The sequence below is a fragment of the Rhineura floridana genome, chromosome 22 (genome assembly GCF_030035675.1).
Source record: "Rhineura floridana isolate rRhiFlo1 chromosome 22, rRhiFlo1.hap2, whole genome shotgun sequence".
Lineage (NCBI taxonomy): Eukaryota > Metazoa > Chordata > Lepidosauria > Squamata > Rhineuridae > Rhineura > Rhineura floridana.
This window is the reverse complement of record NC_084501.1, coordinates 1345708-1373180: the sequence shown is the minus strand read 5'-3', so window position 1 is coordinate 1373180 and position 27473 is coordinate 1345708. Positions and strand designations below refer to the sequence as shown.

General features: G+C 51.6%; 1 protein-coding gene across 4 annotated transcripts in view; it reads right to left on the bottom strand.

The window, feature by feature from the left end:
- Positions 1-27473, bottom strand: part of LOC133374605 (neurexin-2-beta-like) — an 85183-nt gene that overhangs the window by 12634 nt on the left and 45076 nt on the right. For all 4 annotated transcript variants that reach the window (XM_061605677.1, XM_061605679.1, XM_061605676.1 and 1 more), the window contains one exon: positions 14212-14290. In XM_061605677.1, the coding sequence (XP_061461661.1) occupies positions 14212-14290 (79 nt within the window). The remainder of the gene's footprint in view (positions 1-14211; positions 14291-27473) is intronic.

The window sequence follows — 27473 nt, the reverse complement described above, 5'->3', positions numbered from 1 at the left end:
AAGGCTGGTGCTTGTTGTTCAAAGGAAAACACCACGATTTCTACTTTGTAGTGATGCATGGCATGGACAAAATGGGTTCAAAAACTAAAGCACCGAGACATCTGCCTCTGCTGGTTCAGATTGGCCCCTTTGCTGTCAGGAGGCTCAGCGGCTGTTGGTGCCCAAGGGCCACCATACACTTGGGGTGGGGAGGAGGGGCAGCCACTGTGCCACCCCAGCAAGCCAGCCAGCTCTGTCCTGCACCAGGAGGACCAGCTCCTTGATGGGGTGGGGCCGGGCAAAGCCCAGAGGGAGAGCAGGAGGCCAGGAGACGGGTGTGAGGAGCCAGGAGCAGCCACTGGCACCATCTTCCTCCATCTTGATGCTGGGCTGAGCTGGTGCCTGCTACGCTGCCTTTGGTGGTGGGGCCAACCAGGACGACATCCCCCAGATGTCTGCTGCCCAGGAGCCATAAAAACCTGAACCCTAATCCTGCCCCCTACCGTGGGCAGTGAGCGACACATGCCTTGTTCGTTGTGACCTTTCCCTAAATCATGCAACAGCTCAATGTGACTTGGAGGAAATTAATGTATGATCCATGGAGGTGAGCTGTTTGCTAAATGGACAACCTCAACACAATTATCAGTTGGGAGGGGAATGCACCTGTTAATCAAGGAACAGGCTCAGTTATGGTGAATTAAGCTTTAGCTCATTAATCTACTGACTGAACTATTTAAGATGTATGACCCATTTATAATGGGTGGTATGTTGGTTCTTGGGTGTGTTCATGTTCAGAATATTTTGTGTCTGGAAAACAACCAACCAACCACAGAACTGATAAGCTCGGGAGTGTGGATTATCCTCAGAAGCACTTTGCTGCCTTCCAGCTGCGGAGGCCCCTTGCACCCCTGCTGCACTCTGCTCAGGGCTCCACGCCATCTGGGCAAATGAGTTCCCAAATGGGAAGATGGAAGAGCCTGCAGAGCCAGAGCCACTTAAGCAAGAAGAAGCGTGTTTTTTAGACCAGCTTTCTGCGGTAAGAGAAGTTGGCTTCTGGAGGCGACTCCGGCTCCTTCCCCTTCATGCAGGGAAACCTCCTTTCACAGTTGGGTGAGTCAGTTTGTGCCGAGTTAGACCCTCTGTCTAGTGCATCTATGGTCAGAAGTGAGGAGAAATTGGGACAAAACTGGCAGTGGGCAAGTGCAGCTAGATCAGCACTCAGCTCAGCACTGTCAGAGAAACAAAGAGAACAGCCACAACAAAAGATGTCTGGGTGGTGGGGAAGGAAAGCAATTTTTAATTTTTTTGGCCATGGCTGCAGCCAATTTGGTGACAGATGGTGGCATATAGAAAGGCAAGGGCCACTTGTGGCTTCTGGGCTGGCCATGTGAACTCTAGAGCCAGTACGCAAGAGGGCTGGTGTCACCTGGGTACTCAATGGGGGTGGGTGAGTGAGTCAGCCAGAGGGCCCACAAGGAGTGATAGGATTGCCCTGTGGGTTAGACCCTAGCTGCAAGTGTGGCAGGTTTAGCTTGGTGTGCTCACTCACGTGCTTAAAAGGCAGGTACAACCAATGGCAAAATGATGGGTCCAAAGAGCTCTAGGTGAAACACCCCTCCCCCGCTGGCCCTCCCTGCGCCACCTAACCCTGGCACCTGGTGCCAGCACTGTTATCTTTTCAGCGCCAGGTCAAGACTTTCCTCTTCTCCCAGGCATTTTAGCACGTGTTTTAAAAAATTTTAAAATTGTGTTTTTAACTTGTTTTTGTGTTTTAAAATTTGTATATTTGTTTTTAATGTTTTTAATTGCTGTAAACTGCTGAGAGAGCTTCGGCTATGGGGCGGTATATAAATGTAATAAATAAATAAATGGATGCACTTCCTATAGAGAAGGAATTGGAGTGTTCATACAAGCCCAGAGCGACAGTGTCAGCTCCAGCCTGTGTGTGTGGCTGGGGCAAAGATGACTCCCTTCCTAGAGGGCCCCCCTCTAGGAATGTGTGCCTGCCGTGGCAGCGTGCAACTGCTGGGTCTGCAGGGTGGGATCATGGCGTGACTTAGAGATGGCTAGTGAGGAAGTGGCATCTGTCCAGCTAACAAAACATCAGTCCACGTGAAGAATCCCCACCTCCCCTAGCAGCTCCTGGTGCTTGTGAACAATGGCGCAGCATGCCACCCCCAGGATCCTTCTGCCAACTTGCAGTCCTCCACCCCTGGGCCCCCCTCCCAGAGTGGCGCAACTTCCTTCTAGTGTTATCACTGCCTGTTCTTGGGCCCAATCCGCACCACCATCCAGAAGAAAGCAAGTCAAGGGGAGGACACTGGCCTTTCTTTCACTTGTTAGCACTCACATGCTCAGAGATGGCAGAAAACAGGTGGTGGCAGCAAGGGTGAGGAGTGGGGCAGGGGGCTTTGGGGTCAGTGCTGGCCCCCCTTCTGGGGTTTGGGCCTTGGCAGGTGCCCTGTAATGCCGATTCCTGGCACCAGCCCTGAGCAGAGCTTTTAAGATGACAAACTGTACAAGGGCAGTAATGGAGTCTTTATGACTGCTCAGTAAACCAAGTGGTCAAGAAGAAACCTTTCATTTCATTTTTAATAGGAGGGAAGAAACACAAGTGCCTGGCACTCATGACTACAAAGGTATGCCTCAAAGAGATGCCTGTAAGCACGGGAGCTGTGTGTGGTGGACCCAAAGAGCAGCTTCCCTGCTCCCTCCTTGGGTTTCTTCGCTGTACCTGAAGGCCACCAATCGCCAATTTCCTCCTCTCCTTTCATTCCATCCCTCTCACTTGCAATCCAGTCCACAGAATGTCTAAATTATTTGAAAACCTTGAAAGGGAGCTAAATTGTGCAAAATTGGCACCATTTCCCTTTGTTCCTCAGAGAAGCTTGGCCTGTGTAAATGTAACCACCCTCTCTTTGAAGAACACAAATCCTGGGCCTTGCCAATAAAGTCCGCAGGTTGTCCCAATCAAAGCTGCCTCCTAATGAGGTGGTCCAGGGGCCCTACCTGCGGGCTCAAGGGCCTGTTGTGCAGTGGCCTCAAGGGGCGGCCTCTGCCCTATGCAAAAAAGGCTGGAAACCTGCTCTGTTTTTCAGGGAAGGAGGATGGCTGAGCGGGAGGGAGGGAGGGCGGGCAGCCACTTTGCCCAGATCAGTCCCTGGCATCTCTAGGAAGAGGTGGGAGTGGCCCCTGCCTGGAACCCTGGGCAGCCACTGCCAGCCAGTGCAGATGGGCTGGTGGTCTGACTGCATGAAGCAGCTTCCTTTGCCCCTGCTGAAAACAGCCCTGTACGCAGGATGCCAGGGGACACTGCAGAGTGCCAACGGCATGCCAACGGCTCCAGGCTCAGTCCCCACATCTCCAGGCACAGCTGAGAACGAGCTGCCTGAGAAGCTGCCGGTTTTGGTATCAGCCAGTTTCCTCTCAGCTTGAGGTCCGTTAACTGGTTACCGAACACGAAATCTGCATGGAAAGTGTGCACTCCCGGCGCACGGAGAAGCCCTGCCTAGGCCTATTTCCACTGAATAACCAAGTCTGAATGCTTGGGGAGACCCTCTCTCTGCACTCTCTCAGAGGTTTCATTTATCGACCTCTCTGGCATGCAGACCCAGCCCAAAGTTTTCCAGGCAGGCCCAGGGCAAGGCTGCTGCAGAGGGTGGCACAAAAGAGCCACGCTGAGGCAAGGATGACATGCACGCTGCCAGGCTGCACAGGCAGTGGGGCCTCTTGCAGCTGAGAGAGGAGGAGGGGAGGGCTGCAAAAAGGCCACACAAGTGGCTGCCGTTCCCAGTCCCAGAGCCGGTCAGGGATTCTCCACACGCTGCCCCAGTCCAGTCTGTGCCCCACATTGCTCCTAGGCAGGATGTCTGGCACGACAGGCCCCCTCCTCCTGGGGGAGGCGCCGTAAGTAAACGAAAGAACGTTGTGCTGGGCTTGGCAAAGGGAAAGTGGAAAGGGGCTGCAGGGGCTGCCCACCAGCTCTGCAGAAGGACCGGTTCCTTCAAGAGCCTTCGATCTGCAGCCTTCCAACGGGCTCTAGGAGAGCGGGAGAGGGCAGCGCCAGGCCTCTCCACCCACTCAGCTCCAGGCATCGGCCCCTTCCCTCCTTGACCAGCTGGCCATGGGGAGAGCCCGGGAAGGAAGAACTAGTGCCCGGCTAAGCTCTTCTCCTCCTCCCTCCCAAGCCCCTGTACTTTCGTGTTGTGTCTTGTGAGCCTGAGGGCAAGGACTGTCTTACAACGGAGACTGAGACTGATAGAGCCTTTTTTGTCTGAAGAGTGGGATAAAACTCTGTAAATAAATAAAGGCCTTTCTGTGGCTTTGTGGAAGGGGGAGGGTTGCTACCAGACGAGTGTCTTGTAACCACGCAGGGCTGTGCAGATGCACTCACTTCTTGCAGGTGTACGGCTTGCGAGGGCTTCTCTGAGCATCTGCTCCCTTTGGGGTGGGCTGCGGGATGGGGCTGGAAAGGGGAGGCACCCCCAAGTTATTCTAAGGGGCTGGAGTGCCTGATCCAGCAAGCCGAGAGGAATCCTGGCCTCCCTCAGGTCAAGGAAAAGCAGGCGGATGCCTGCTAGGGCAAAGGTTTGGCCCCTTGGAGGGCAGCGGCTGAGGGTGAAACTGGATGTGGCATTTGTTGTGTGGATGCAGTTAACATGGTGGGTGTGTATATACAGTTATTCACACAGTGCATATCTCAACTAGCCATGGGAAGCAGCTGTGGGATGGTGGGCAAAGAGTGTGAGAGTAACCCTCTCCCCCTTGCCACGGTCCTGAAGGAAGCTGAACCCCAGGACTGCTTTTTGCGTCTTCCATTGGGGTCTGCAGAGGCTTCCCTCCCACAGCAGAGAGCACTTTTGGGGGGCCATTTTCATCAGGGCTGCGGCAAGGTGCTGTTGGCCAGTCACACGTTTAAAAACATGCAGGTGACTTGCCTTCGCGCATTTCACTTCACTTCCATAGTTGTGTTTCTTGCACTGCTACTTTGAGCCAATGAGAAGATGTCGGGCCTCAGTCCTGACCAGGGATGCTTCTGTCCTTTCAGTCCTTAGCGGGACTACTGAATGGATCGGAAAGGAGAACACTCTGTGCATGCTTAGAGGCACTTTCCCAACACCAGGTTAGAAAAGCCCCATGACAGAAATATGGTTATAGGAACCTGCCTTGGACAGAAACAGTCCCCTGGCTCATTTGCCTCTTCCCTCTTGCCTACACCGGCCTTTTGCAGCCTGCTGTCCCCCAACTGCTTGAGGCTGCAGCCACCATCGCCCCTGGCCATGGTGGGGCTGATGGGGGCTGTAATCAAAACATCTGGATGGCACCACCAGGCTGCAGAAGGCTGACCGTACCTGAATGGCAGCCAGTCTCCAGGGGCTTGGGTAGAGCAGACTCTTTCCCAGCTGCAAGAGAAGCCAGGGAGTGACACGGCGACTCTCTGCATGCAAACATGTCCTCTACCAACGAGCAATTGTCCTTCTCCTAAAAGTAAAGCCTGAATCCAGTCCTCATGGAGCTGAACAAATAGGGACAATCCTAGGAAGGCACCTTAGACAGAGGCAAACTCTCTGGGATTTCAGGCAGGAGCCTCTCCCAGCTCTACCTGGAAATGCCTTTGGGGGCAGGCCCAGGGGAGGGTGTGTGCATGTAAAGCAGATGCTCTCCCATTGGCCAATGGCTTTATTTGGCAGGGGGAATCAAAGAAAGAGATGCTCCCAGGAGCAGAGCTGGGGCGCCCTGAGGCATTTCTGGATGCTTAAGGGGCAGATCCAGACCGCAGCAGGATGGGCTGGCATTGCGGCATTAAACTGGGAATGTGGGAAGCAAGACCTGCAGAAAGCAAAGAGGCATCAAACCACACGGGTGAGCTGTGCCTTGGGATGGGGTCTGGCGCATTCATTGTGTGCTTTGCATGGCTTGCGAAACGCAAGTCCAAACTGAACACACACACCCCCGCTTCAGGTCTGTTTCGCCAGCCATGGCTCTCATGCATGGCTCTCAGCGTTGGTCTCGTGCTCACCCCCCTGCCTCTCATCCATGAGGTCGGCTGGCAACCCCCCATGCACCAAGGCCTCAGCACAAAGCCCCAGTGCCTCTCAAGCGCTCCCTCTCCCTGCCACAGCCGAGTCCCCCCCTCCCTTCCACAGGCTGTCTCCTCTCTCATCTGTGCCCTGCTTAGCTGCTGGTAATAGCAGCTTCTGATTCAAGGCATTTCTCCCCCCCCCCCTGCTAAGGTCTGACGAGATCACAGCTGGAATGGATACCGCTGTAGGCAGCAGGCAGGGCTGTGTCATGCACCTGGGCAACAGGGCCTCCTTCGCTGTGGTGCTGGGGAAAAGGCATGGGAGAGATCTCTGGGGCACGGCTGGGCGCCACCATTATCTCTGGATGTCAGAGAGACGAAGCACCTTGGCTGCCGACGCTGAGCAAAAGGAACAGGGGAGCTGCCTTGAGCCCCCCAGCTCCGTACCCTCTGCGGCTGGGGTGAGGAGCCCCTGAGCCAGATCTGGAAGGCCTCGTAGCCCAGCTGGCTGGCCCCATGTCATGGAGAAAGCTGGGGCAGGCCCAGCAGGTCTCCTCCTGCCCAGGCGTGCTTCCTCTCGCCCTCACTGTTCATGCGCCGCCGGAGGGAACTTGGCCGGAGTGGGAGACAAGAGTCCCACTTCCAAGCACAGAGTGAGAGCTGAGCGGGTTGTTAAGAAGCACCCATAGATCAGGAAGAGATGGGGCAGGGGAAGAGGGATCCCACTCTGGACACCCGTTTCCCACTCAGTCCTCTTCCCAGATTCAAGAATCATCACAACTAGAGTGGCCATTGTTTGTGTGGCTGACGGAACCAGATCACAGAGCAGACCCCTTGGCGGGAGGTGGACCTTCTGTCTTGGAATTGTGAAAGGAAGAATGTCCATGTGACAGGGGGGGCGGGAGGCAGAGGCTGCCTCGCCTTACACCCCCACTGCCACAAAACACCCACCGCCTGCAAGGCCCTCAGCTGGAGCTTTGTCTGGTATGGATCTCCTTGAGAGCCTCCAGCCTGAGTGATTTTTCCCCCTGTGGGTCAACAGTCCTGGTCTGCACTGACTACTCTTCCCCATCCCCACCTGGGATGCTGCCTGGGACAGATCCTGGGACCTTCTGCATGCAAAGCAAGTGCCCTGCCACCGAGCCAAGGATTCATGGCCACAGCATTGCAATATTTACCAGAAAAGGGCAGTGTGATGGCACAACTAACATGCTCTGGACCCATGGAGAAAGGCATTCCCTTGGAGGGAAAATGCACCATGGCTGCAAAGCCAAAACCCTCAGGGCCAGGGCCAGCCAAGCAGCATTGGCTGAGCTCCGGACTACCCTGTTGCCTCTCAGTATGGAAAGAGTGTCCCCTGCCTTTGTTGTTGTTATTTGACTTCAAGTCGATTACGACTTATGGCGACCCTATGAATCTTTCTTAGGGTTTTCATGGTAAGAGGTAATCAGAGGTGGTTTACCATTGCCTTCCTCTAAGCCTATGGCACCCCGGATTCCCATTGTCTCCCGTCCAAGTACTATCCGGGTCTGACCCTGCTTAGCTTCCCAGATCAGATGAGATCAGGCGTGTTTAGCAGGGCCAGCTCCAGGCACGCTGGGGCCCTTGGGCACCAGCGTGCCCTGGGCCCCTCCGCTCCCCTTCCGTGATCTGCAACACGAGTACGGATCGCAGGACAGGAGCTTCCGAGCCGCCCGCCATCCCCCCACTTCACCTACCTCTCTGCTGTTTCTTGCGGCTGCGCACACCGTGCGTGCACTGTTGCCATCAACCAAGATGGTAGCAGAGGCTTCAGCCTCTTACGGAAACCTCGGCCGCCATCTTAATTGATGGCAACCCTGCACACACTGGAAAAAACAGCAGAGAGAAAGGTAGGTGAAGTGGGGGGATGGCGGGCGGCTCGGAAGCTCCTCCTGTCCTGCGATCCGAGACTCCTGCAGCGGATCGTGGAATGGGAGCAGAGGGGCCCCTCAGAGGCCTCTGTAGCTCCAGGGGCCCTCGGGCCAGTGCCCCACCTAGCCGCCCTTTAGAACCGGCCCTGGTGTTTAGGGTAGTATGGCAGTAGGTGTTGCCCTCTTATCGTGGAGTAATTCAACCCCACCCCAACTGTTTGGGAATTAGGAGAAAGACTGTCCAAGGCCTTCTCTTTTTGTCTGGGCACACATTAGCCCGGAAGCCACACTCTCTGCCCTGGCAATCTGGATATCCTGCTTGCCCTTCCTCCATTCCCGGGTGCTTGGGGCTGCTGGGTGTGGCCGAGAGAAGGGGCTCTGCACACGATCAGAAGAACTGTTGTGACCCTGCACGTTCCAGCTGAGCCCTTGCATTGAAAACTGGCTGTTGTTGAACACTGTTGTTGCTGCTGCTGTATTTCTGTCCTTCTCCACTTCATCCTCACTGTAGCCCTGGTTCAGTGGGGATTTGAACTTGGGTCTCTCAGTCGAAATGCTGCGAGTTATTATTTCTGGGTGTTAACTGCATGCCTGTGTGTGTTTTGTGCCGGCATATGCAAGGGCCAGTGAGGCCTGTGTCATAGCCACTCAAATGAAAGAGAACATGTCACAGGGACAGATTTAAAGACGGGGGAACTGAGCTGACTGCTGGACCCTCACTCATTGCAGGTGGGGTGGAGGGCAGGAATCTGAATCAGCCGAGGCTGCAAGATCCGCCCAAACAACACACAAACGTCCCCGTGGATCAAGACAGCTGTGGAGTGACTTGGAGGGCACGGGCCACAACCAATTCACTTGTGTGCTGAGGCTTTCTTAGGGAGAGGAGCATGTATGAAGGCGTGACAGGCCACCCAAGGCCCAAAGGAGGACAGGCTAGTCAGGCTGGCTCTCACTGCAATCACTGCGGCAGGAAAAGGGGCTTTGCCCAGCAGCTGTGGCATTCTAAGGCCAGAGGAAGCCCTTTCAGAGCTGGTTCAATCTTGAGGGGAAGAGAACGTCACCTTGTGGCTACAGGAGTGTGAAGCAAAAGCCCAGGCCGGATTTCCCTTGGCTTGCTGACCAGAGGGCTGGTGGCCACGTCAGGGAATCAGCAGCACAATGGCAGAGCTTTGCATGCAGAAGTTCCCAGCTCCAGTCCCTGCCGGCAGCTGCAAAAGGGCAGGAAAGACTCTTCTCTGAGACCTTGGAGGGCTGCTGCCAGCCAGGGGTGGGGAGGAGATGTGACTCTGAATAAGTCAGCTTCCAATAACCACTTTCTGAAGGCCCCCCTTTCTGTGGGGTGTTGGGCGGGGGACAGCGTGCACGTGAAAGCTGTGGGCTGGGCTACGGATTCATAGCCCGGCAGCCACAAGGTGACTCTTCCCCGGAGATTCAGCACCTGGCCTTGTGGAGGCTCCCAGTTCCACATCTGGAAACAACCCAGGTCCTCCCTGGTCACCAAGCAAGTTCTTCCCCAGCCACCAAGGTGGGGCACCCATTTGGGGGCAGCAGCACTGAGAGGGGAACCTGCACTGAGAAATCATCTTCCCTCCCACATTTAACGCCACTCGGCTGTGCGCAGGAACAGCATTTCTGTGCAAAAACAAGCAAACGTTGTTTTCTGAGGCACTGCAGAAAGATCTCTCAAACTTTTTGTCTGATAATGTTATTTTGGCTGGACCACAAAGGCCCATGAGAATTTTTTTTTTTGAGGGGGGAGGTGCTTCTTTATTCCTTTCAGATGGGGATCTTCAGATGGGATCTTTGCAGGAGTGTTGCTGCCAAGTTTGAGAGCAGCCTGGGCAAGGTGCCTTATGCCCCCCTCACATCACATTATTGCCCCCCCATCTTGCCACCACTCTGGTTACTCTGCTCCCCCCCAGACCCAGTAAGAGGGCCCCTTTCCCCTTTGATTTGGACGTGCCTTGTACAGTTAAGCATGGGTTGAGGCACCCATTTCCCTGCTGTGGGGCTGCGCTCTGGGGAAGTGGTGATAGGGGACGTACAAGGTGCCTCCCCAGTGCTTGGCTGTGCAGCGTCCCCAGCCCCTAAATCCCTCTGAAGGTTAAAAAGAAAAGGTAGACAAAGGAATGAGGTGGTGATGGTGACAACTGGAGTCAGCCCCGTGATGTCCACATCGGGGGCCGAGTGCCAGGCCTGTTTATTGCTATAGCTGCCTGCTCCCATCGCCTGCTGCTCTCTCCCCTTGCCCCCACCCCTTGGATTCAGGGTTCCTAACTTAGGCCCCCAAGACTAACCTTGACGGTGCCACTGAAGAATCGAAAGAACTGAGGATGTGAACTAGATGTCACATGGATCTGTGCCAAGATCTGGCCACCAGGCGTGCAAGCACAGGGGCAATGATGGCTCAGGTGAGCCTTTCACATGTAACTCCTTGCATGGTGTCTCTCAGCACCATGTGGTTGCCCCTAGCCTCTGGGCATGTGTGGGGAAGCCAATGATGCAGGGCTGCTGCTGCAGTGCATGCTTGGCCCGAAATAAATTAGGATACAAATTCTGCAACCAGAATGCATAATGCAACTTGGGCTGATCTGCATCACTCCCTCTTATTTTTCTTATACTTTGGCACATTTTGTTCTGCTTTCTCAATAGTCATGGGGAGGGACAAGGAGCTTTGCAAGACATGGAAACACCCTCCCCGGCTTCCCTGCCCCCGCTCTTTCAAGCATACCTTTGCAGCTGTAACAGCTAGGAACTTGCTTTTTAAAAACGGGCAATGGAGATTCTCAGAAAGCCAGGTTAGGCACCCAGAACCGCCTTTCTTTACTTCACCAGAACTGTAGCACATGCATGTCTCTGAGGCAGCAGTTCCTGTGCTGCTGCGGTTTGGTTCTATGGAGCTCTAAGAGCAAGAAAATATTCACCCCCTCCCGGGTGTTTTGATGATGCAGAGCCAGCCTCCCCCAACTTTTGGGCCCCAGATGTTGCTGGACTACAACTGCCACCAGCCCCAGCCAGCATGGCCAATGGTCGGTAATAATAAATGGAAATAATAAGAATAATTATGGGAACTGTAGTCCAGCCGCAGCTGAAGACCCAAAGGTTGGGACAGGCTGGAGAGAGAAAGCAGGTGCTACGCGGAAGGTGAGTAAGACACATGCACAGCCACTCCAGGCCACACACAGCCACCTAGAGCACCTGGAGCCCGAGGATCTGTGGGGCAGGCATGCTGGCAGCCTTCCCCAACCCGGTGCCCTCCAGTTAGACTACAGTTCCCATCGCCATCTCCCATCAACTAGGCTGGTGGAAATTGTAGTTCAAAACATCAGGAGGTTGGGAAGGGTGGGCTAATTCCTATTATTATTATAAATTATTATTATTATTTATTAGATTTATATCCCACCCTTCCTTCCAGTAGGAGCCTATTGTATCGTCCTTATATTGTTTTTTGAAATTAAGTCGTAAAACCATTATGGGAGACTGTAAGCCTGAACACGGTTTTGGAACGCTTAAAATAAATGCATATATATACAAATCTGTTGTTGGCCATTTTTGTGGCAGCTGAATGGGGCAAGGGCTGGCTCTGCCTGTGACTCCATGGTTACTCCACCAAACTGCACCTAAGCTGCAGCTGGCCACGGCTGGGGCTAGCCGTGGGCAGCGTGGAGCAATTCGGAAGCTGCTTTGCTAACAACTCAGTGGCCCCCTCTTGCCCAGTGACCGCTCTTTTGCTCAGCTGGTATCTCCCTATGTGTGGGCCTGGGATATATTTATTTAATTGATTTTATTATTTGATTTATATCCCTCCCTTCCTCCAAGCAGGAGCCAGCCATGAAACACATTGAGGCTGGATGTGTCTGTCTGCCTGCGCAGGGTGGGCTGTGTGGGTTGCAGGCAGTGACTGTCATGCGGGTGGGACTGCTTCCTTTGTGTTTGAACAGGCAAGGTGGCGCATGAAAGCTTTCAACTGAGCACCAGGAAAAAGCAAAATTCTCTGATCCAAACCAATTATGCGAAGTAAAGCTGCCTTACACCAAACACATTCTTTAGTCCATCTTGCTTGGTATTGTCTATACTGACTGGCAGCCCTCCAGAGTTTTCCCAACGCTGCCTGGGGATGCCAGCAGGGATTGAACCCGGGAACTTCTGCATGCAAAAGAGGTGCTCTGCTCCCTGCAGCACAACCTTGTTGTGACATTCCAAAAGGACACGTGCCGGGACAGCGTCAGTGGCCCTTGGTGACTGTGTGTAAAGCCCACATTTCTAGAGCCTGGGCAGGCCTTAGTGGCCACGGCTGCGTTTTTACATTGCACCCTGCTTAATATGTCTTAAATATTGTCATAAGGTGCCTTGAGCACAGGAGATGCAGGGCCAGGAATAGCCCAGATGAAAAGAATACACATGCAGGGATAGCTCAGTGATTTGATTTAAATCTTGCCGCTGCCATGAATTCGCTAGGTAGCCTTAGGCAAGCTGCTCCCTCACCCCTAGTCCTTCCACCTGTAATATGGGAATAACAGCCTGCTTTCTTGTAGCATTCTTCCTCGGCCCTTCCATCTGCAGCCTGAGAAGAATGCTGCCTTTCTTTCCAAGGTTGCTGTAAAGATAATATGTGTAAAGGGTAGGCCATGCCCTCTGAGTTGGTGCTGAGTGCCAACGTAAAGGCAGTGAAGATGGGGGGTCCTGAGAAAACAAGGAGGAGGCATCAGCACGCCTGGGGGAACCCCTGAGGTTTGCACCCCCCAAAAAAGCCTTGTTGATGAAAGAAGAATACTAAGGGGGGAAAGCCCCCCCCCAGCAGTCAACTGAGGGCTGAGCAGTCCCGTTCTGATTGGCAGGGACATGAGCCAAGAGTGTGTGTGCCATTTTGATGGTGGCTCCACAACTCCCTGGGGAAGTCTTCCAAGATCCTTCTTGTCAAGAACAGCTAAGGTTGGCCAAAGTAAAATGGCTTAGCCTGGAGGGATTGTGGGGGAGATCTTGCCTAGGTTTCTGGGATGCTTTAAGCTGGGGAAATATTTGGGCATCTCATACAGTCCATCTGCAGCTTGTTGGTCTAAAAGGGAGGCAGCTGTATCTTAGCTGTTCTGCCTGCTACCGAGGTCAGGAGGCCTGAGTAGCCATGAATTAGTCGGCCTGCCCTTGCGGTGGACTGTTCCATCATCAAGAGGTGTCATGATTGGCGAATGGCCCTCTCACTGTTGCCAGGCAAATTCCCATAAAAGAGGGGCTAACATTTCGGTAGTGGCCCATTCCATCTTGACTTACCTGTGTGATGTCTGGTGGTATAACAAGCTAAGGGGGGACCGGCTCTTGTACTTTCGTGTCTCTGAGTATTCCGCTTAGGTTAGGGAGGCTTTGTTATTTTACGCCTCTGTGGAACTTTCTCACTGCATTTTTGTACAGATGTTGCCTGTGCCTAACTCTGTTTAAGGGTGTTTGGCTTAAAGGAACGGTATGTTGCTCTTTTCATAGGCACTTACATTTTAGCTACCTCTTATTATCTGGTGTGTGTTGCTTGGGAGCTGTGGCCCTGAGGCCAGTACCTTGACCGCTAAGCTACTGACTACTGAACTGGGCTGGGCTGAGGCTCCAGAGCAGTGAGCGAACGGTTTGGCTCTTGCTCTTGGGCATCTCTGCCAGTCCACTGGGACTCTTGAGTTCCCCTTGACTCAGAGTGGAAGACCAAGTTAAGGGGTGGTGGCAGTCTACCTTACAGGGTTGGTGTTTGGTCTTACGCAACCCTGGAAAGGGAGGAATGGGGTATGCCTGGCCAGGTCAATCACCCTGGGGTTAGGGGACTGGACCCTGGGTCCTTGACACTTCTCATCTTTAGACGGTGACTGAAAACTTAGTTTATTCCAGGAGGCATTTTATGGTTGGTATTTTCTGGATTTTTAAAATGTCTGCTGTATATATTCAGTGGTTTGACTTTTAATACCGTATTTCAATGTTCTTAAGCCTCTTTCACAAATCAGCTTGAAAAGCATGGTATGCATAACTTAAACAAATACTGATATTCTGAGGATGCTGAACTCACTTACGCAATTGCAATAACACCCTGTGCGCAGGTGGGAGTATGGATGAGGCAGAACATGAGTGACAGGCAGAGACAGTGAAGGAGAGATAGAGATAGACAGAGATCTGATGATGTCTTGCTGCCGTGTGTTGTGTGTTGGTTTTGGGAAGCCAGCCGCCCAAGGTCCCCCGGGGTTGATTCCCACCATGTTTGTGTGTGCCTGGAGGTGGCCCTTGCGCTCCCTTGCCCCTCCTGCCTGTGGGTGTGTCCCGGGGCTGAGAGGATGGAAAAAGACCCACCAGTACTCGGCTCGCATTCCTCCAGGTCTTCGTCATCGCTGGGGCACTCGGCTGACGCCACCAAGAGGTCATCTGTGTTCTAAGGAGAGGGAAGCAAGAGAGCCAGGGGTCAGTGGAGGAAAGGCCCTCCCCATCCCAGCTGCCTCATCCCCCCCCAACTGCCACCTCGTGTCCCTCCTTCAAGGATATCCAGGTGCAAGTGCCAGCTACGGCTCTTGGCTGCAGTTGCTCCGCTCATCATTACAAGTTCAGAAATGGCCAGCTATCGCTGTAGTTCAGCCTTCCCCATCCTGGTGCTCCCCAAAAGCTTTGGGCTACAATTCCCATCAGCCCCAGCCAGCAGAGCCATGCTCCCATCTGCCCCAGGCTGGCTGGCTGGGGCTGGTCAGAACTGTAGACCAAAGCGTCTGGGGAGCACTGTGTTAAGGAAGGCCATTCTAGTCCAAACACTGGGTCCTCCAGCAGACATTCTTCCGTAACCCAGGTCATTATGTGTTCAAGTAGGCCTGCCATGGAAGAAGACACAGACAGACAGAGAGATCTCTAGACCAGCAAAACCCCCAACAACATGAGGGAGATGCTGTAGCGATGGTGGCCAACCTGGATGGCTTTATGGGATTAGACCAATGCCTGGAGGGCAAGGCTGTCAATGGCGTCTTGCCACAACGGCTGCGGCCTGCCTCCAGTATCGGACGTGGGGGGCCTCTGAGTCCCCCAGCTGCAGGGGAGCACAAATGAGCAAGTGCTCTGGCCCCACGCCCTGCTTCTGTGGATCTCATTGGGGCATCTGGTTTGCTGGGCCTGATGGCGTGATTCAGCAGCTGCTCCTGGGCTCTTTCTTCTTCGGAGGAGGAGGAGTCGCAATGCCTACGTACTACCTCCAGGACCAGAGGCTGCAGGCCCATGAACACAGCTGCTACTGGCGAGCCCAGCGGGGAGGGTGGTGGGGTTAGTGCGCTCCGGTTGGGCTTGTGGGCTTCGCATTGGGGCATCTGCTGGCCTGGCCTTGATCAGACACAGCCGGGAAATCCTTGTGTTCAGATCAGTGCGCATTGCAAGCTCTCAACACGAGGGCGCACAGGACAACACATGGGAGAGAGCAAACACGTTTTTTTTGTCACCGAGCAGCAGCTCTGGAATATGGGCCTGGGAGGGGAAGCGGCCCTCAGCCCTTTCCCTGCTTACTCCGCCTCCCTCAAGCACCTTCATCACCAACTGGAGAAAAATATCTTTACCCATGCCGATAGAAAAACAGCTTGGGGTGGGCAACTTGAAGCAGATGCATGGGCCTCATCACCCACAAGGTTTACCAGATCTTCAGCCATCACGGGCGGGCAGGAACAAAGGCAGGAAGTGGGAATCTCTAGCATAGCCGGAGTCTCTAAGGTGTTGGTTCCAGCGTGGGGGGAGGAGGTTGAGCAATGCTCCCCCCTGCTGTTTCTCTCTTTTTTGTCAGGAGACAGTATACAGTATTACTGGGTTGGATTTCCCCAATTTCATTTTAACGGAGGTGGCATCTTTGACATGCACGGCACATGCCCTGCCCCGAGGTGTAGGCCCTCCTGTTGCCGCCTTTGCCAGCCTGGGCCCTGCACACCCTTTGGATTCCCAACTCCTGTCAGCCCCGGCCAGCACAGCCATGCTCCCATCAGCCTCAGCATCCTGTCGCTGTGCTGCAAGGAATGATGGGAGGGAACTTTTGAGGCTGATCTTGTTGCCGGAAGCCTCAGGAGGGGAGAGTGTTCTTGCACTCGGGTCCTGCTTGCAGGCTTCCCCCAGGCACCTGGTTGGCCACTGCGAGAACAGGATGCTGGACTAGATGGGCCACTGGCCTGATCCAGCAGGCTCTTCTTATGTTCTTATGAACTGGGTCAGGCTGTGTCTTCATGGCACAGCCATGCTGTGGTGGGAAAGGCAAGAGCCCCTTCCTCTTAAATTGTCGAGAGATGTGTTTTCAGGGTGGTGAAGGCTTCACCCAGAAATACGTAGTTGCCCCTGGAAAACCTGATGCTAGATGCCAGCCTTGCCAACGAGTGTATTTTCCACCGTTCCAGGGCGCCAGGCTGAAAGTCCTCCGTCAGGGAGTAGGAACTGCATTTCCCGAGAGAAGGGCCATCGTTCAGTGGGAGAGCACTCACTTTATACGCAAAAAGGTTCCAGGCTGTCCCCAGCATTCCCAGGTAGGAAAGAAACCCTGGACCGCTGCTGCTGCTGCCAGCCTGTGTGGACAAGCCTGAGCAAGGTGGCACAGTGGCCTGACTTCACGCAAGCCGGCTCCCTACATCTCTATTTAAGACGTCCCTGTTCTTCAGAGCCACGAGGCCTGGAATCTTGTTTTTTTTTAGGGGAAGGGCCACAGTACAGTAGTCAAGCACCTGCTTTGCAGCCTAAGGAGCTCCCAGGTTATATCCTAGGAATAAGGGATCAGGCAGCAGGCGCTGGCTGGAGAGACTCTCTTTGCCCTGGAAAGCCACTGCCAGTCTGAGGGGCAACGCTGGGCTCTGTAGGCAAAAGGCCTGGCCTGGCCCGTCCCAAGGCAGGTTTCCGTCTCCCCAGGGGGGGGGGAATCGCTCACCTGCAGAACTCCTGTTCTGCGTGCAGGTTTAACACCTGGCATCTCCAGAGGGGAAATACTGAACTGGATGGGCCCATGGCTGGGCGAGGCACCTTCTGTTTGCTGGGATGAGGCCAGGGGATGATCGGGGGCAGGGGGGGCCCAGCAGAGAGAGTGTTGTTGTTGGAGCGCACTTGAAATCTCTGGTTTCTGTCCTTGCCAGAAAGCTCACTGACCATGCTCATCCCAGCCCTGACCTCCCTACCTCGCAGGGCTTTGGTGTGGATAAAATGGGGTGGGCCCTTGTGTGCTATTTGCAGAGGAAGGGGAGGACGCCGGAAGGAAGCAAAGGGCCGGCGTGGACCAGGAGGGGAAGGGGCTCGGGGAGGGGACCTTTTGCCTCCTTTTCCTTCCTTCCAGCCAGCACAGGAGCATCAACCTGGGAGTGTCAGAATTAGCATAACAAAGGACTTGGACAGGGTCCCACGATGCAGAATCAATCAGCAGGACCCTGCTCCTACTACACCTGCCCGCTCCTTCTTGGTGGGGGCTCCCTTGTTCCACTTGGCACCAAGAGAGGCAGGAGAGCAGCAAATCTCTCTCCCACTCTGCACACCTCTCCCCTCCCTGTCTGGCCTTACAGACAACTGGAGGAGGGCCTGGTTTTTCAGGTGGCTTTCTTTGCATTGCAGAGTGCTTCCCCTTCCACTGCATTACCATTCTGCTAACGTGGCCTCTGGCCATGGAGATCCTGCCACAATCCCAGTGGCATGGATTGTGCTGAAAAATGCCCTCTGAACATGCTCAAAAGTAAGCTCTTCTTTATTATTCCTGCTTCCCAAGTCTGTGGGACCTGGCACTAGCCCTGAGTCCTAGAGATAAACTCAGGCTCCCCCCCTTCCTTGACTCCACGGAGTGCCCATCTCCAATCTGAATCCCTCATTGCCCCAGACTGGCCATTCCCGTGTGTCTCTGCACTGCATCAGTGGCATGCAGGTGTGTAAAAGAATTGGTGCCTTAGGCAAACAGGGAATCCAAATATTTGAAGTGCAGGCGGCATGTCTGAGTTCATGCTCTTGTCCCAGCCCAGAAAGGGATCGTGGTACACCCTCCCTCCCCCTCCCTTCATGATGGAGATGCCTGCCGGAGCCAGACAGCTTCAGAACTAGGGTTGCCAGGCTCAGGGCCTGAGACTGATCCTGTATCTTTAGGAGAAGAGAAAGTCAGCCAAGTGCAGGTGTTCTTGCAGCGCTGTAATGGGAAAAACCACAAGGTGGAATTCTCTCTTTTTAAATAAATATTACTTAATTTATAATAAAAAGGGCTCATTTATTTAAGTGACATTTCACAGAAGAGTAAGGCCATCCAGTCCCACCCCTGCTCAATGCAGGAATCCAGCTTAAAGCATCCCTGACAGGTGGCTGTCCAGCTGCCTCTTGAAGGCCTCCAGCATTGGAGAGCCCACCACCTCCCTAGGTCAATGGTTCCGTTGTCATACTACTCTAACAGTTAGGAAGGTTTTCCTGTTCAGTCGAAATCTGACTTCCTGTAACTTCAGCCCATTATTCTGCATCCTTCACTCTGGGATGATCAAGAAGAGATCCTGACCCTCCTCTGTGTGACAACCTTTCAAGGACTTGAAGAGTACTATCATACCTGAATTGGTCGCCCTGATGGATGACCTTTATTGAGAGAAGGACAGGGGAAGTGCGACCCTGTTACTCTTACTTGATCTCTCAGCGGCTTTTGAAATCATTGACTGGTATCCTTCTGGGCTGACTTGGTGAGATGGGTATCAGAGGCACTGTTTTACAGGGTCATTTTCAGAAAATAGCATTGGGTGATTGTCTTTTGGTCCCCTAGCAGTTGTGCTGTGAGGTGCCGCAGGGCACCATCTTGTCCCCCATGCTGTTTAACATCTATATGAAGCCCTTGGGAGGGGTCATCAGGAGATTTGGGGTGAGGTGACAGCAGTACGGTGATGTTACCCAGCTCTATTTCTCTGTAACATCTGAATCAGGAGTGGCCGTGCAAGCCCTGGCCTTGGCGGTGGGCTGGATGAGGGCCAGTAAACTGACTCTGAATCCAACAAGACGGAGGCACTGTGGGTTGGTGGTTCCAGAGTTCAGATAATTGGCCAATTGCCTACTTTGGATGGTGTCCTACTCCCTCTGAAAGAGCAGGTTTGTAGTCTGGGGGTGCTCCTGCATCCATCCTTGTTGCTAGAGGCCCAGGCGACCTCAGTGGTTAGGAGTGCCTTTTACCAGCTTCAGCTGATAAGACAAATGTGGCAGTTTCGGGACCAGGATAGCCTGACCACTGTTGTTCATGCAGTGGTAACCTCCAGGCTGGATTACTGTAATGCGCTCTACGTGGGGCTGCCCTTGAGGCTGGTCTGGAACCTACAGCTGTTGCAACATGTGGCAGCATGACTGCTTATGGGGGCAGGGTATCGCCAACATGTCACCCCACTCCTTAAAGAATTGTACTGGCTGCCTATTAGCTACCGGGCTGAGTTCAAGGTTCTGGTTTTGAAGTACAAGGCCCTATGCAGCTTGGAACCAGGATACCTGAAAGAGTGTCTTACACCTCATATACCCAGTCAATCACTGCACTCTTCAGGCAAGGGCTTCCTGCAGATACTATCTTATCTGTTCTGCACAACATAGGAAATGGACCTTTAGTGCACCTACCCTTTGGAATTCCCTCCCCTATAATACTAGACAGACACCGTCTCTGTTATCTTTTCGATGCCTACTGAAGACCTTCCTCTTTCAACAAGCCTTTTAAGTAGAGAACTTATCTCAGTCTGTGTTGGAATTGTGTTAAGATGTTTTTAAAGCTTTTTAAAAAAAAGATGTTCTTAAATATGCTTTGTTTTAATATGTTTTTTAAATTTTTTAAAATATGTTTTAAAGTCTTTTGCTTTTAAGATGTTTTAGAGTGTTTTTTAGTGTTTTTGTTGGCTGCCCTGGGCTCCTCCTGAGAGGAAACGCAGGATATAAATATAATAAATAAATAAAAGCATATCTCCTCTCAGTCTTCTTTTCTCAAGGCTAAGCATGCCCAGTTCTTTCAGTCTCTCCTCATTGGGCTTTGTTTCTGGTCTCCTGATAATCCTTGTTGCCCTCCTCTGAACCTGTTCCAGTTTGTCTACATCCTTCTGAAAGTGTGGTGTCCAGAACTGGACGCAGTGCTCAAGATGAGGCCTAACCAGTACAAAATGGAGGGGAACCAATACTTCACGTGATTTGGAAACTATATTTCTGTTAATGCATCCTAAAATAGCATTTGCCTTTTTTGCAGCCACATTGCATTGTTGTCTCATAGTCAGCTTGTGATCAACAACAATCCCAAGATCCTTCTCGTATCTAGCATTGCAGAACCAAGTATCCCCCATCTTATAACTGCATCTGGTTTCTTTTTCCTTGGTGTAGAACTTGGCACTTATCCCTGTTAAATTGTTTTCAGCCAAAGCTCCAGCCTATCAAGATCCCTTTGGGTTTTGTTTTGTGTCTTCCAAGTTATTAGCTAACTCTCCCAATTCTGTATCATCTGCATATTTGATAAGCGTTCCCTGCACCTCCTCATCCAAGTCATTAATCAAAATGAAGAGCCCCAGACCCAGGACCGAGCCCCGTGGTACCCCACTCGTTACCTCCCCCCATTTGAGAAGGAACCCTTAATAAGCACTCTTGGACTAGGGTTCTGTAGCCAACTGTGGCTCCACCTGAGAGTTGTTCCATCCAGGACACATTTACCTAGCTTGCTAATCAGAGTATCATGGGGCACTTTGTCAAAAGCTTTGCTGAAGTCGAGATATATTATGTCCACAGCATTCTTACAGTCTACCAGGGAGGTTACCTGATCAAAAACTGAGATAAGATTCGTCTGGCAGGATTTTTTCTTGACAAATCTATGTTGGCTCCTAATAATCACTGTATTGTTTTCAAGGAGCTTATAGACTGACCGCTTTAAAATCTGTTTCAGAATTTTCCCAGGGATCGATGTCAGGCTGACTGGTCTGTAGTTCCCCAGTTCCTCCTTTTTGCCCTTTTTGAAGATAGGGACAACATTAGCCTTCCTCCAGTCATCCGGTACTTTAATTTCGCAAAGATAATAGACAGTGTTTCTAAGAGTTCTTCAGTCAGTTCCTTCAATACTCTAGGATGCAGTTCATCGGGCCCTGGAGATTTGAACTCATTCAAAGTAATTAGGCATTCCTTGATCATTTGTCTATCAACTCAACCTGCAACTTCAACCCCTTCAACTTCATGTTTGCCAGGAGGATCATAGACCCTATAACGCCCTTCAGGGCCGTCTCCAGGAATGCTGGGGCCCTTGGGCATCAGCCTGCCCCGGGCCCCTCCTCTTCCGCGATCCGTGGCACGAGTTGCTCTGTGGATCGGAAGACAAGTGCTTCTGAGCCACCCGCCGCCGCCAGCCACCATCCCCCCCGCCACCATCCCCCCCGCTTCACCTACCTTTCTCTGCTGTTTTTTGTGGCTGCGCGCATTGCATTGCGCGCACAGGGTTGCCATCAATCAAGATGGCACACAGCGCGCGCATTGCTGCCATCAACCAAGATGGCGGCAGAGGCTTCAGTCCCTTACGGAAAGCTTGGTTGCCATCTTGATTGATGGCAACCCTGCATGCGCAGTGCACGCAGCCGCAAAGAACAGCAGGGAAAGGTAGGTGAAGCGGGGGGGGATGGTGGTGGGTGGCGGCGGGTGGCTCGGAAGCTTGTCTTGCTATCCGTGGCGTGGCTCGTGCCACGGATCGTGGAAGGGCAGCGGAGGGCCCCTCAGGGGGCCCCTGTAGCTGCAGGGTCCTCAGGCCAGTGCCCAACCTGGCTGCCCTTTGGAACCGGCCCTGATGCCCTTCATCCCAGAAGGACCCAGGATGGCAAGCAAAACACTAAAAACACCTTAAAAACAGACTTTAAAATGTATTAAGACAAAACATATTTTAAAAAAGCTTTAAAAACATTAAAAAGCAACACAGATGGATACTGGGATAAGGTCTCTACTTCTCTTTTGGGAGAAGACTGAGCCAAAGTAGGAATTGAGCATTTCTGCCTTTCCTTTGTCATCTGTTATCATTTTGCCATCCTCATTGAGTAGCTGTGCCACTGTTTCTTTTCTGTCTTTTTTGTTGCTTTTAGCATCTCTCACTAACCTCAGCTCATTCTCAGCTTTAGCCTTCCGGACACCTTCCCTGCAATTCCGTGCTACCTGTCTGTACTCTTCCTTCATGGTCTGGCCTTCCTTCCACTTTTGTATGTGTCCTTTTTCATTTTCAGGACATCTCTAAGCTTTCTGTGAAGCCACATTGGCTTCTTCTGTCTTCCCTCTTTTTTCCTTGACGGAATTGTCTGCCATTGTGCCTTTAGAATTTCCTCTTTCAGAAATGCCCACCCATGTTGGACTCCTTTTCTCATTAGGGTTGTTTGCTATGGGACCTTACTTATCATTGTTTTGAGTTTATTAAAATTGGCTTTCTTGGAAGTCCAGGGTACATGTATGGCTACTCTTTACTTTCAAGACTTGACAGCACCTTTTCATCTAAGTGCAGCTCTGCAAAAGTTTTAATTTTTTTTCATATCACTCAAAAAAGTGTTACAGTGCTAATTAAATGTTGGACTCAAAATAAAATGTCAAAAAGGCTGCTGAACGGAAGGTAATAGTGAAGGTGTGCCAAGTGGAGACACGTTCAAAGCTGTACTTTTTGGAAAAGATGGAAGAGTAGCGTGAGGGAGACCTCCACTGGCAAAGGCTGATGTTCTCCTGCATTCTTTCCTCTCCAGAGTCTGTTTTCTTGATGTCTGAGAAAAGACGGAAGCAGACAGAGAAATGCAAGGAGGAGGAGGGAGGATCTGATGGCCATGTCATGTAGTCGCCACATAAAGCAGCTTCTCTGAGTTCTTTGAAACAGTCTCCCCCTGGGAAAATGGGGGGCTGATTTTCTGCTACATACTAGAGGGTCGGGTAGAAATTTCTCCAGCATTTTCAGGAAGGGGTTGCTGCTCACTGCGGGAAGAGCTTTGCATCCCTGTGTGTGCAGGATTCTTGGGGTTTTTAAAAAGTTAAAAATGCACACACACACCCCAAAAAAACCCCTTGGGTGCCGTGTAAGACTAACCAAGGTAAGCTACAAATCCCCTCCAGGAAAATGGTGGAAAAATTATCCCCTAATGATCTTTCAGGAGGGCTTTGTTTTATTCCCCGCCCCCAACAAGTGAGTGGACAAAGTGTGGCAGTTTCATTCTACATGCCTAGTATGGAAGGACCCTGGAAATCCTGGGCCTGCTGCCACCCCATTCCCTCCCACCCCAATGAAAGGGGTGCTCAGGCTTGTCTGTCTCCAAACATCCACACACCTTGTGGGTGCCTCTTCTGCTACAGAAGTCAAGATCACATCCCAGCCCCTGCTTAAGCGCATCTGGAATGGGAACGTGGTGGAATCTCCCCCCCCCCCGGCTTATGGGTAAAGCAGGGAAAGAGGGCGACGGTGGTTGTAATCCGAATTATTGGTTGCAAAGACTGCACCAGGCAGAGGGAGTTATTCTGGATGAATGAGCACACAATGCACAAGGATGGTTTCAACTGCGTGTGGCACCAGTCAACACCAAAACTGACCCGCTCCCCGTGCAAATTCCTCTTCACACCACCTGCCTCTTTCCTGTCCCCCCTCCCTTTCAAGGGATGAGAAACCAGGCCAACCTAATTACTGCCACAGTTGCCATGGCAACTGGAAGACTTTGTCAGCGTTTTTTTTTTTTTTTTTTAAAGAAGCATCATCTGTGCAATCAGAGAAAGGAAAGCCCGAGCTCATTTGGGGGAGATGGGGCTAATTATGGCTATTTTTTGTATATATTGCAAAGTGGAGGGTGTGTGCATGTGGGGGTATTAATACTCAGCCCTTCCCCCTGGCTCCGAGGCTCCCACAGATGACCCCAATAACAGCAAGACCTGGAGGAGGAGGAAGAGACTCAATCCTCGACATCTTTCTGAAGCCCTCGGATAATGCCAGTAGAGCAATGGTAGGCCTTGAGATAAGGCCGCTCAAAACAGCCTTTTGTTCAGAACCACGTCTGGGCTGGAAGAAGTTCAATCTCCAGCACTGCCAGGAAGGGCTGGGAATGACCCCAGCCTGAAAGCCAGGAGAGCCGCTCCAGCTGGATGGGCCAGCGGACTAACTCGGCACAAGGCAGCTGCCTGTGTTTGTAAGGTGCTTTTGCCACCCTTCCAAACCAATACATATATATACATATATATTTAAGCAGACACAACAAATGTCTATGTATTACAGCCTGGTAGCAGAGTAGGAAAGCTGGGGTCCTGGGAGCCAAAAGCATCTGTTCCTGGAGGATGCTCCAGCATTAGGGACAATGAAAGACACCCGTTGAGAAAGGGTTGTTTTACAAAGGCACGCTCTTTACGGCCCTGGCTACCTATGAAGGTTGACTGGGGAGGCCTTGCTCCATTCCATCTGCACAAATGGCGAGTTTACTGGAAGGACACAGCAGGGCCTTCTTGGTGACAGCCTCAGCCCTCTGCATCAGCTGCCCAGGAAGGTCTACCAAGGTGGGGAACCTTTTTTCTGTTGAGGGGCACATCTCCTCTACAGAAAAATGTTGGGGGCGGCATGTTGGCACTGGGCCAGTCTGGAGCCAGTGATGGGTGGGGCACCCCATTCCTCTCTTTCTGCCTCCACCTTTTCTCTTTCTCTCTGCCCTGCCCCCATTTTCCTCCTCTTTCCCACCCACCTAGGGCCACATCTACAATTTTATGGTTTTATTTCACAGAGCCTGTGCTTGCAGGAGTGTTTTATATCTTTGTTGTATTGTACGTATAGAGGCTTTAAAAGATTTTGTATGCTGGGTAGAATTCTTGTTGAATGAGGAAGGATAAATGAGATGGACACTTTGAATGGTATCTTCTCCTCTGCTGATAGCAACAGGAGATGAGGGAACAAGCCAGACAACCAACTACTAGCAAAGGGATTGCAGCGTGTCTGCGGGGGGGGGGGGGAGCTGTCATTAAGGCAAGACAACAAGCCTGGAATGAAGGGATTCTTCCCTGGACCAGCTTGCATCATTGAAGGGGAGTGCAAGTTTCTGAGTCTCACAGAATTCTCCATCTGACGGAATGCCAGAAACCTTTTCAATCATTGGAAACAGGTAAACTTTTTTTATTCACCAGGTGCTTTTAGGCGATTCATGCCTGGCCTCCCCTTTGTGTGGGGGGGTGTTTGCTTTTTATTTCCATCCTTTTAAGATGTTTTAATATTTTAATGTGATTTCATTACATTTTATGATATTATGTATGTGGCCAGACTGCTAATGACATTTTTATTGTATTTTGTAAAGTGCCCCTAGTGCCAACTGGTGCAATGGGGGGGGGTGCTTACATTAATACACCTAGAGTCTGAAACCGAGCTCAGGCCAAAGAGCTGAACTGCCCCCCTCCCCTCTTCCTTGCCCCCCACTCAGAAAAAGCGGAAGCTGAATTAATGGAGAAGGGAGCACCTTTGCTTTGTTAGGCTCCCAGCAAGCGGCAGGAACAGAAATAAGCAACACTTGGTAGCTGCTTGTGGGGTTTCCTGCCATGTTAGCAGCAGATGTTTGGATCCAGGATTTTTTATTTTTGTAAATTATACCCGGAATATGGGTTCTGCCCCAGTCTCCCAGCACTGGTATGACCAGTTGCAGGACATTTTGAGGCAAGCAAGAGGAGACCGGCAGGGCAGCAGGCTGGAGGAAGGAAGGAAAGACGTACTAGGGATCTTGTCCATTTGCAGGGGGGCTCTGATGTGTGTGTGTGTCCACGTGCTTACACCAGCCAGGCTACTTGTAAATGGGGATTCTAGATGCAGAACCTGTTCTGAATTTGGGACGTGTGAGGATGGTGTGACTATTTTTACAGCCATTTCAAAACAAAATTAAATGCTGCTTCTGAGGCTGAAATTTCAAAGGGAAGAGGGGCTTCCCAGTACAAAATCACTCCATTAAGCTGCTTTGAGACTTGCTTGGGGCACAGGGGTGGCAATTCTAAGCTGAAAAATGGCAATGGGGGAAGGGGTTAAGAAGATGCCCCACAGCGCCTTTCCTAAAATCAAAATCCATTCCTAAAATGAATCACAGGGCTTGGTGAAAGGAGTGTTCTGCCCCAAGAATGGCATGGTCAAGAGGCACAAATGACTCCAAAGTGAATCCCATGGAAAGTCTTAATGGTTATTTAGCCTGGGGTGGGGGGGACAGGACACTATCTAAAAGCAAGGACTACACAGGAAGGGAAGCAGTGCCAACCCTTCCTTGTTTTAGTTTCTCTGCTGGCGTAAAGCGCTTTGGCCCCCTAATGCCGGAATCAGTCTTGAGTGCTGCTTACAATGGTGACAAACAAGTTGTGAACCCCCCAGGATTGTCACATATTTCCAACCTAAAATGTTAACAGTTCTTAATCTAACCCCATAATCCTAGACAAAGAATAGATAACCTTAATGAACACATGACAAACTGGACACATTTTCAACATTTGTGCATCCACAACTGATTCAACAGTCAATATCCAAGTGTGAAAAACTATGTGAACCTGGTTCAGTACCTGGTGACACACCCTTGAGCAGCAATGACTTCAAGTAAGCATTTCCTGCAACTGTTGGTCAGTCTCTCATATCGGTTTAGAGGGATTCTGGCCCATTCCTCCTGACAGAACTGTTCCAGCTCAGTGACATTTGAGGCCTTCCTTGTATGAACTGCTTGCTTCAGTTCCTGCCACAACATTTCAATGGGCTTTAGGTCCGGACTTTGACCAGGCCATTCTAAAACACGGAATTTCTTTTTCCACAGCCATTCTTTGGTAGATCTGCTTGTATCATGGTCATGTTACATGACTCACTTTTGATTCAGATTCAGCTCTCAGAAGGATGGCTTCACATTCTCCTCTAGAATCTTGTGATACACTGCAGAATTCATGGTTGTGTCAGTAATGGCAAGCCATCTACGTCCTGAGGCAGCAAAGCAGGCCCAAATCATCACATGCTCACCACTAGGTTTGATGGTTGGGATGAAGTTCTTCCGTTTGGACTCAGTGTTTGTTTTTTGCCAAACATAACGTTTCTCACTTAGGCCAGAAAGTTCTACGTTGTAGAACGGAGAACACTGTTCCAGAAGTCTTGGAGATCATCTATGTGATCTTTAGCGAATTTCAGACGGGCAGCAATGTTCTTTTTAGACAGCAGTGGTTTCCTCTTGGCGATCCTCCCATGAACACCATTCTTGTTCATTTTTTTCCTGATTGTTGGGGTGAGAGTGGCCTGCAAATCTTTGGATGTTACTCTGGGGTTCTTTGTGAATTCTCAAATGATGTGCCGGTTTGTTCTTGGAGAGATTTAGGCAGGACAACTGCTCCTGAGTAGAGTGACTGTGGTCTTGAACCTTCTCCATTTGTAGACTATCTGTCTAACAGTGGATTGGTGGAGCCCCAAATCCTTAGAAATTGTTTTATAGCCCTTTCTAGACTGCTGAGCATCAATAACTGCTTTTCTGAGGTCCTCAGAGATGTCTTTTGATTGTGGCATGACATGTTTCCACACAACCATATGGTGAAAGCCAAACTCACAAAGTTTCTGGTCCTCTTAGAGGGTGGGGCCTCCCAAAGTCACCCCTGCAGCGCTATCTAATTACCTAAGCACCTGATTCAATTTA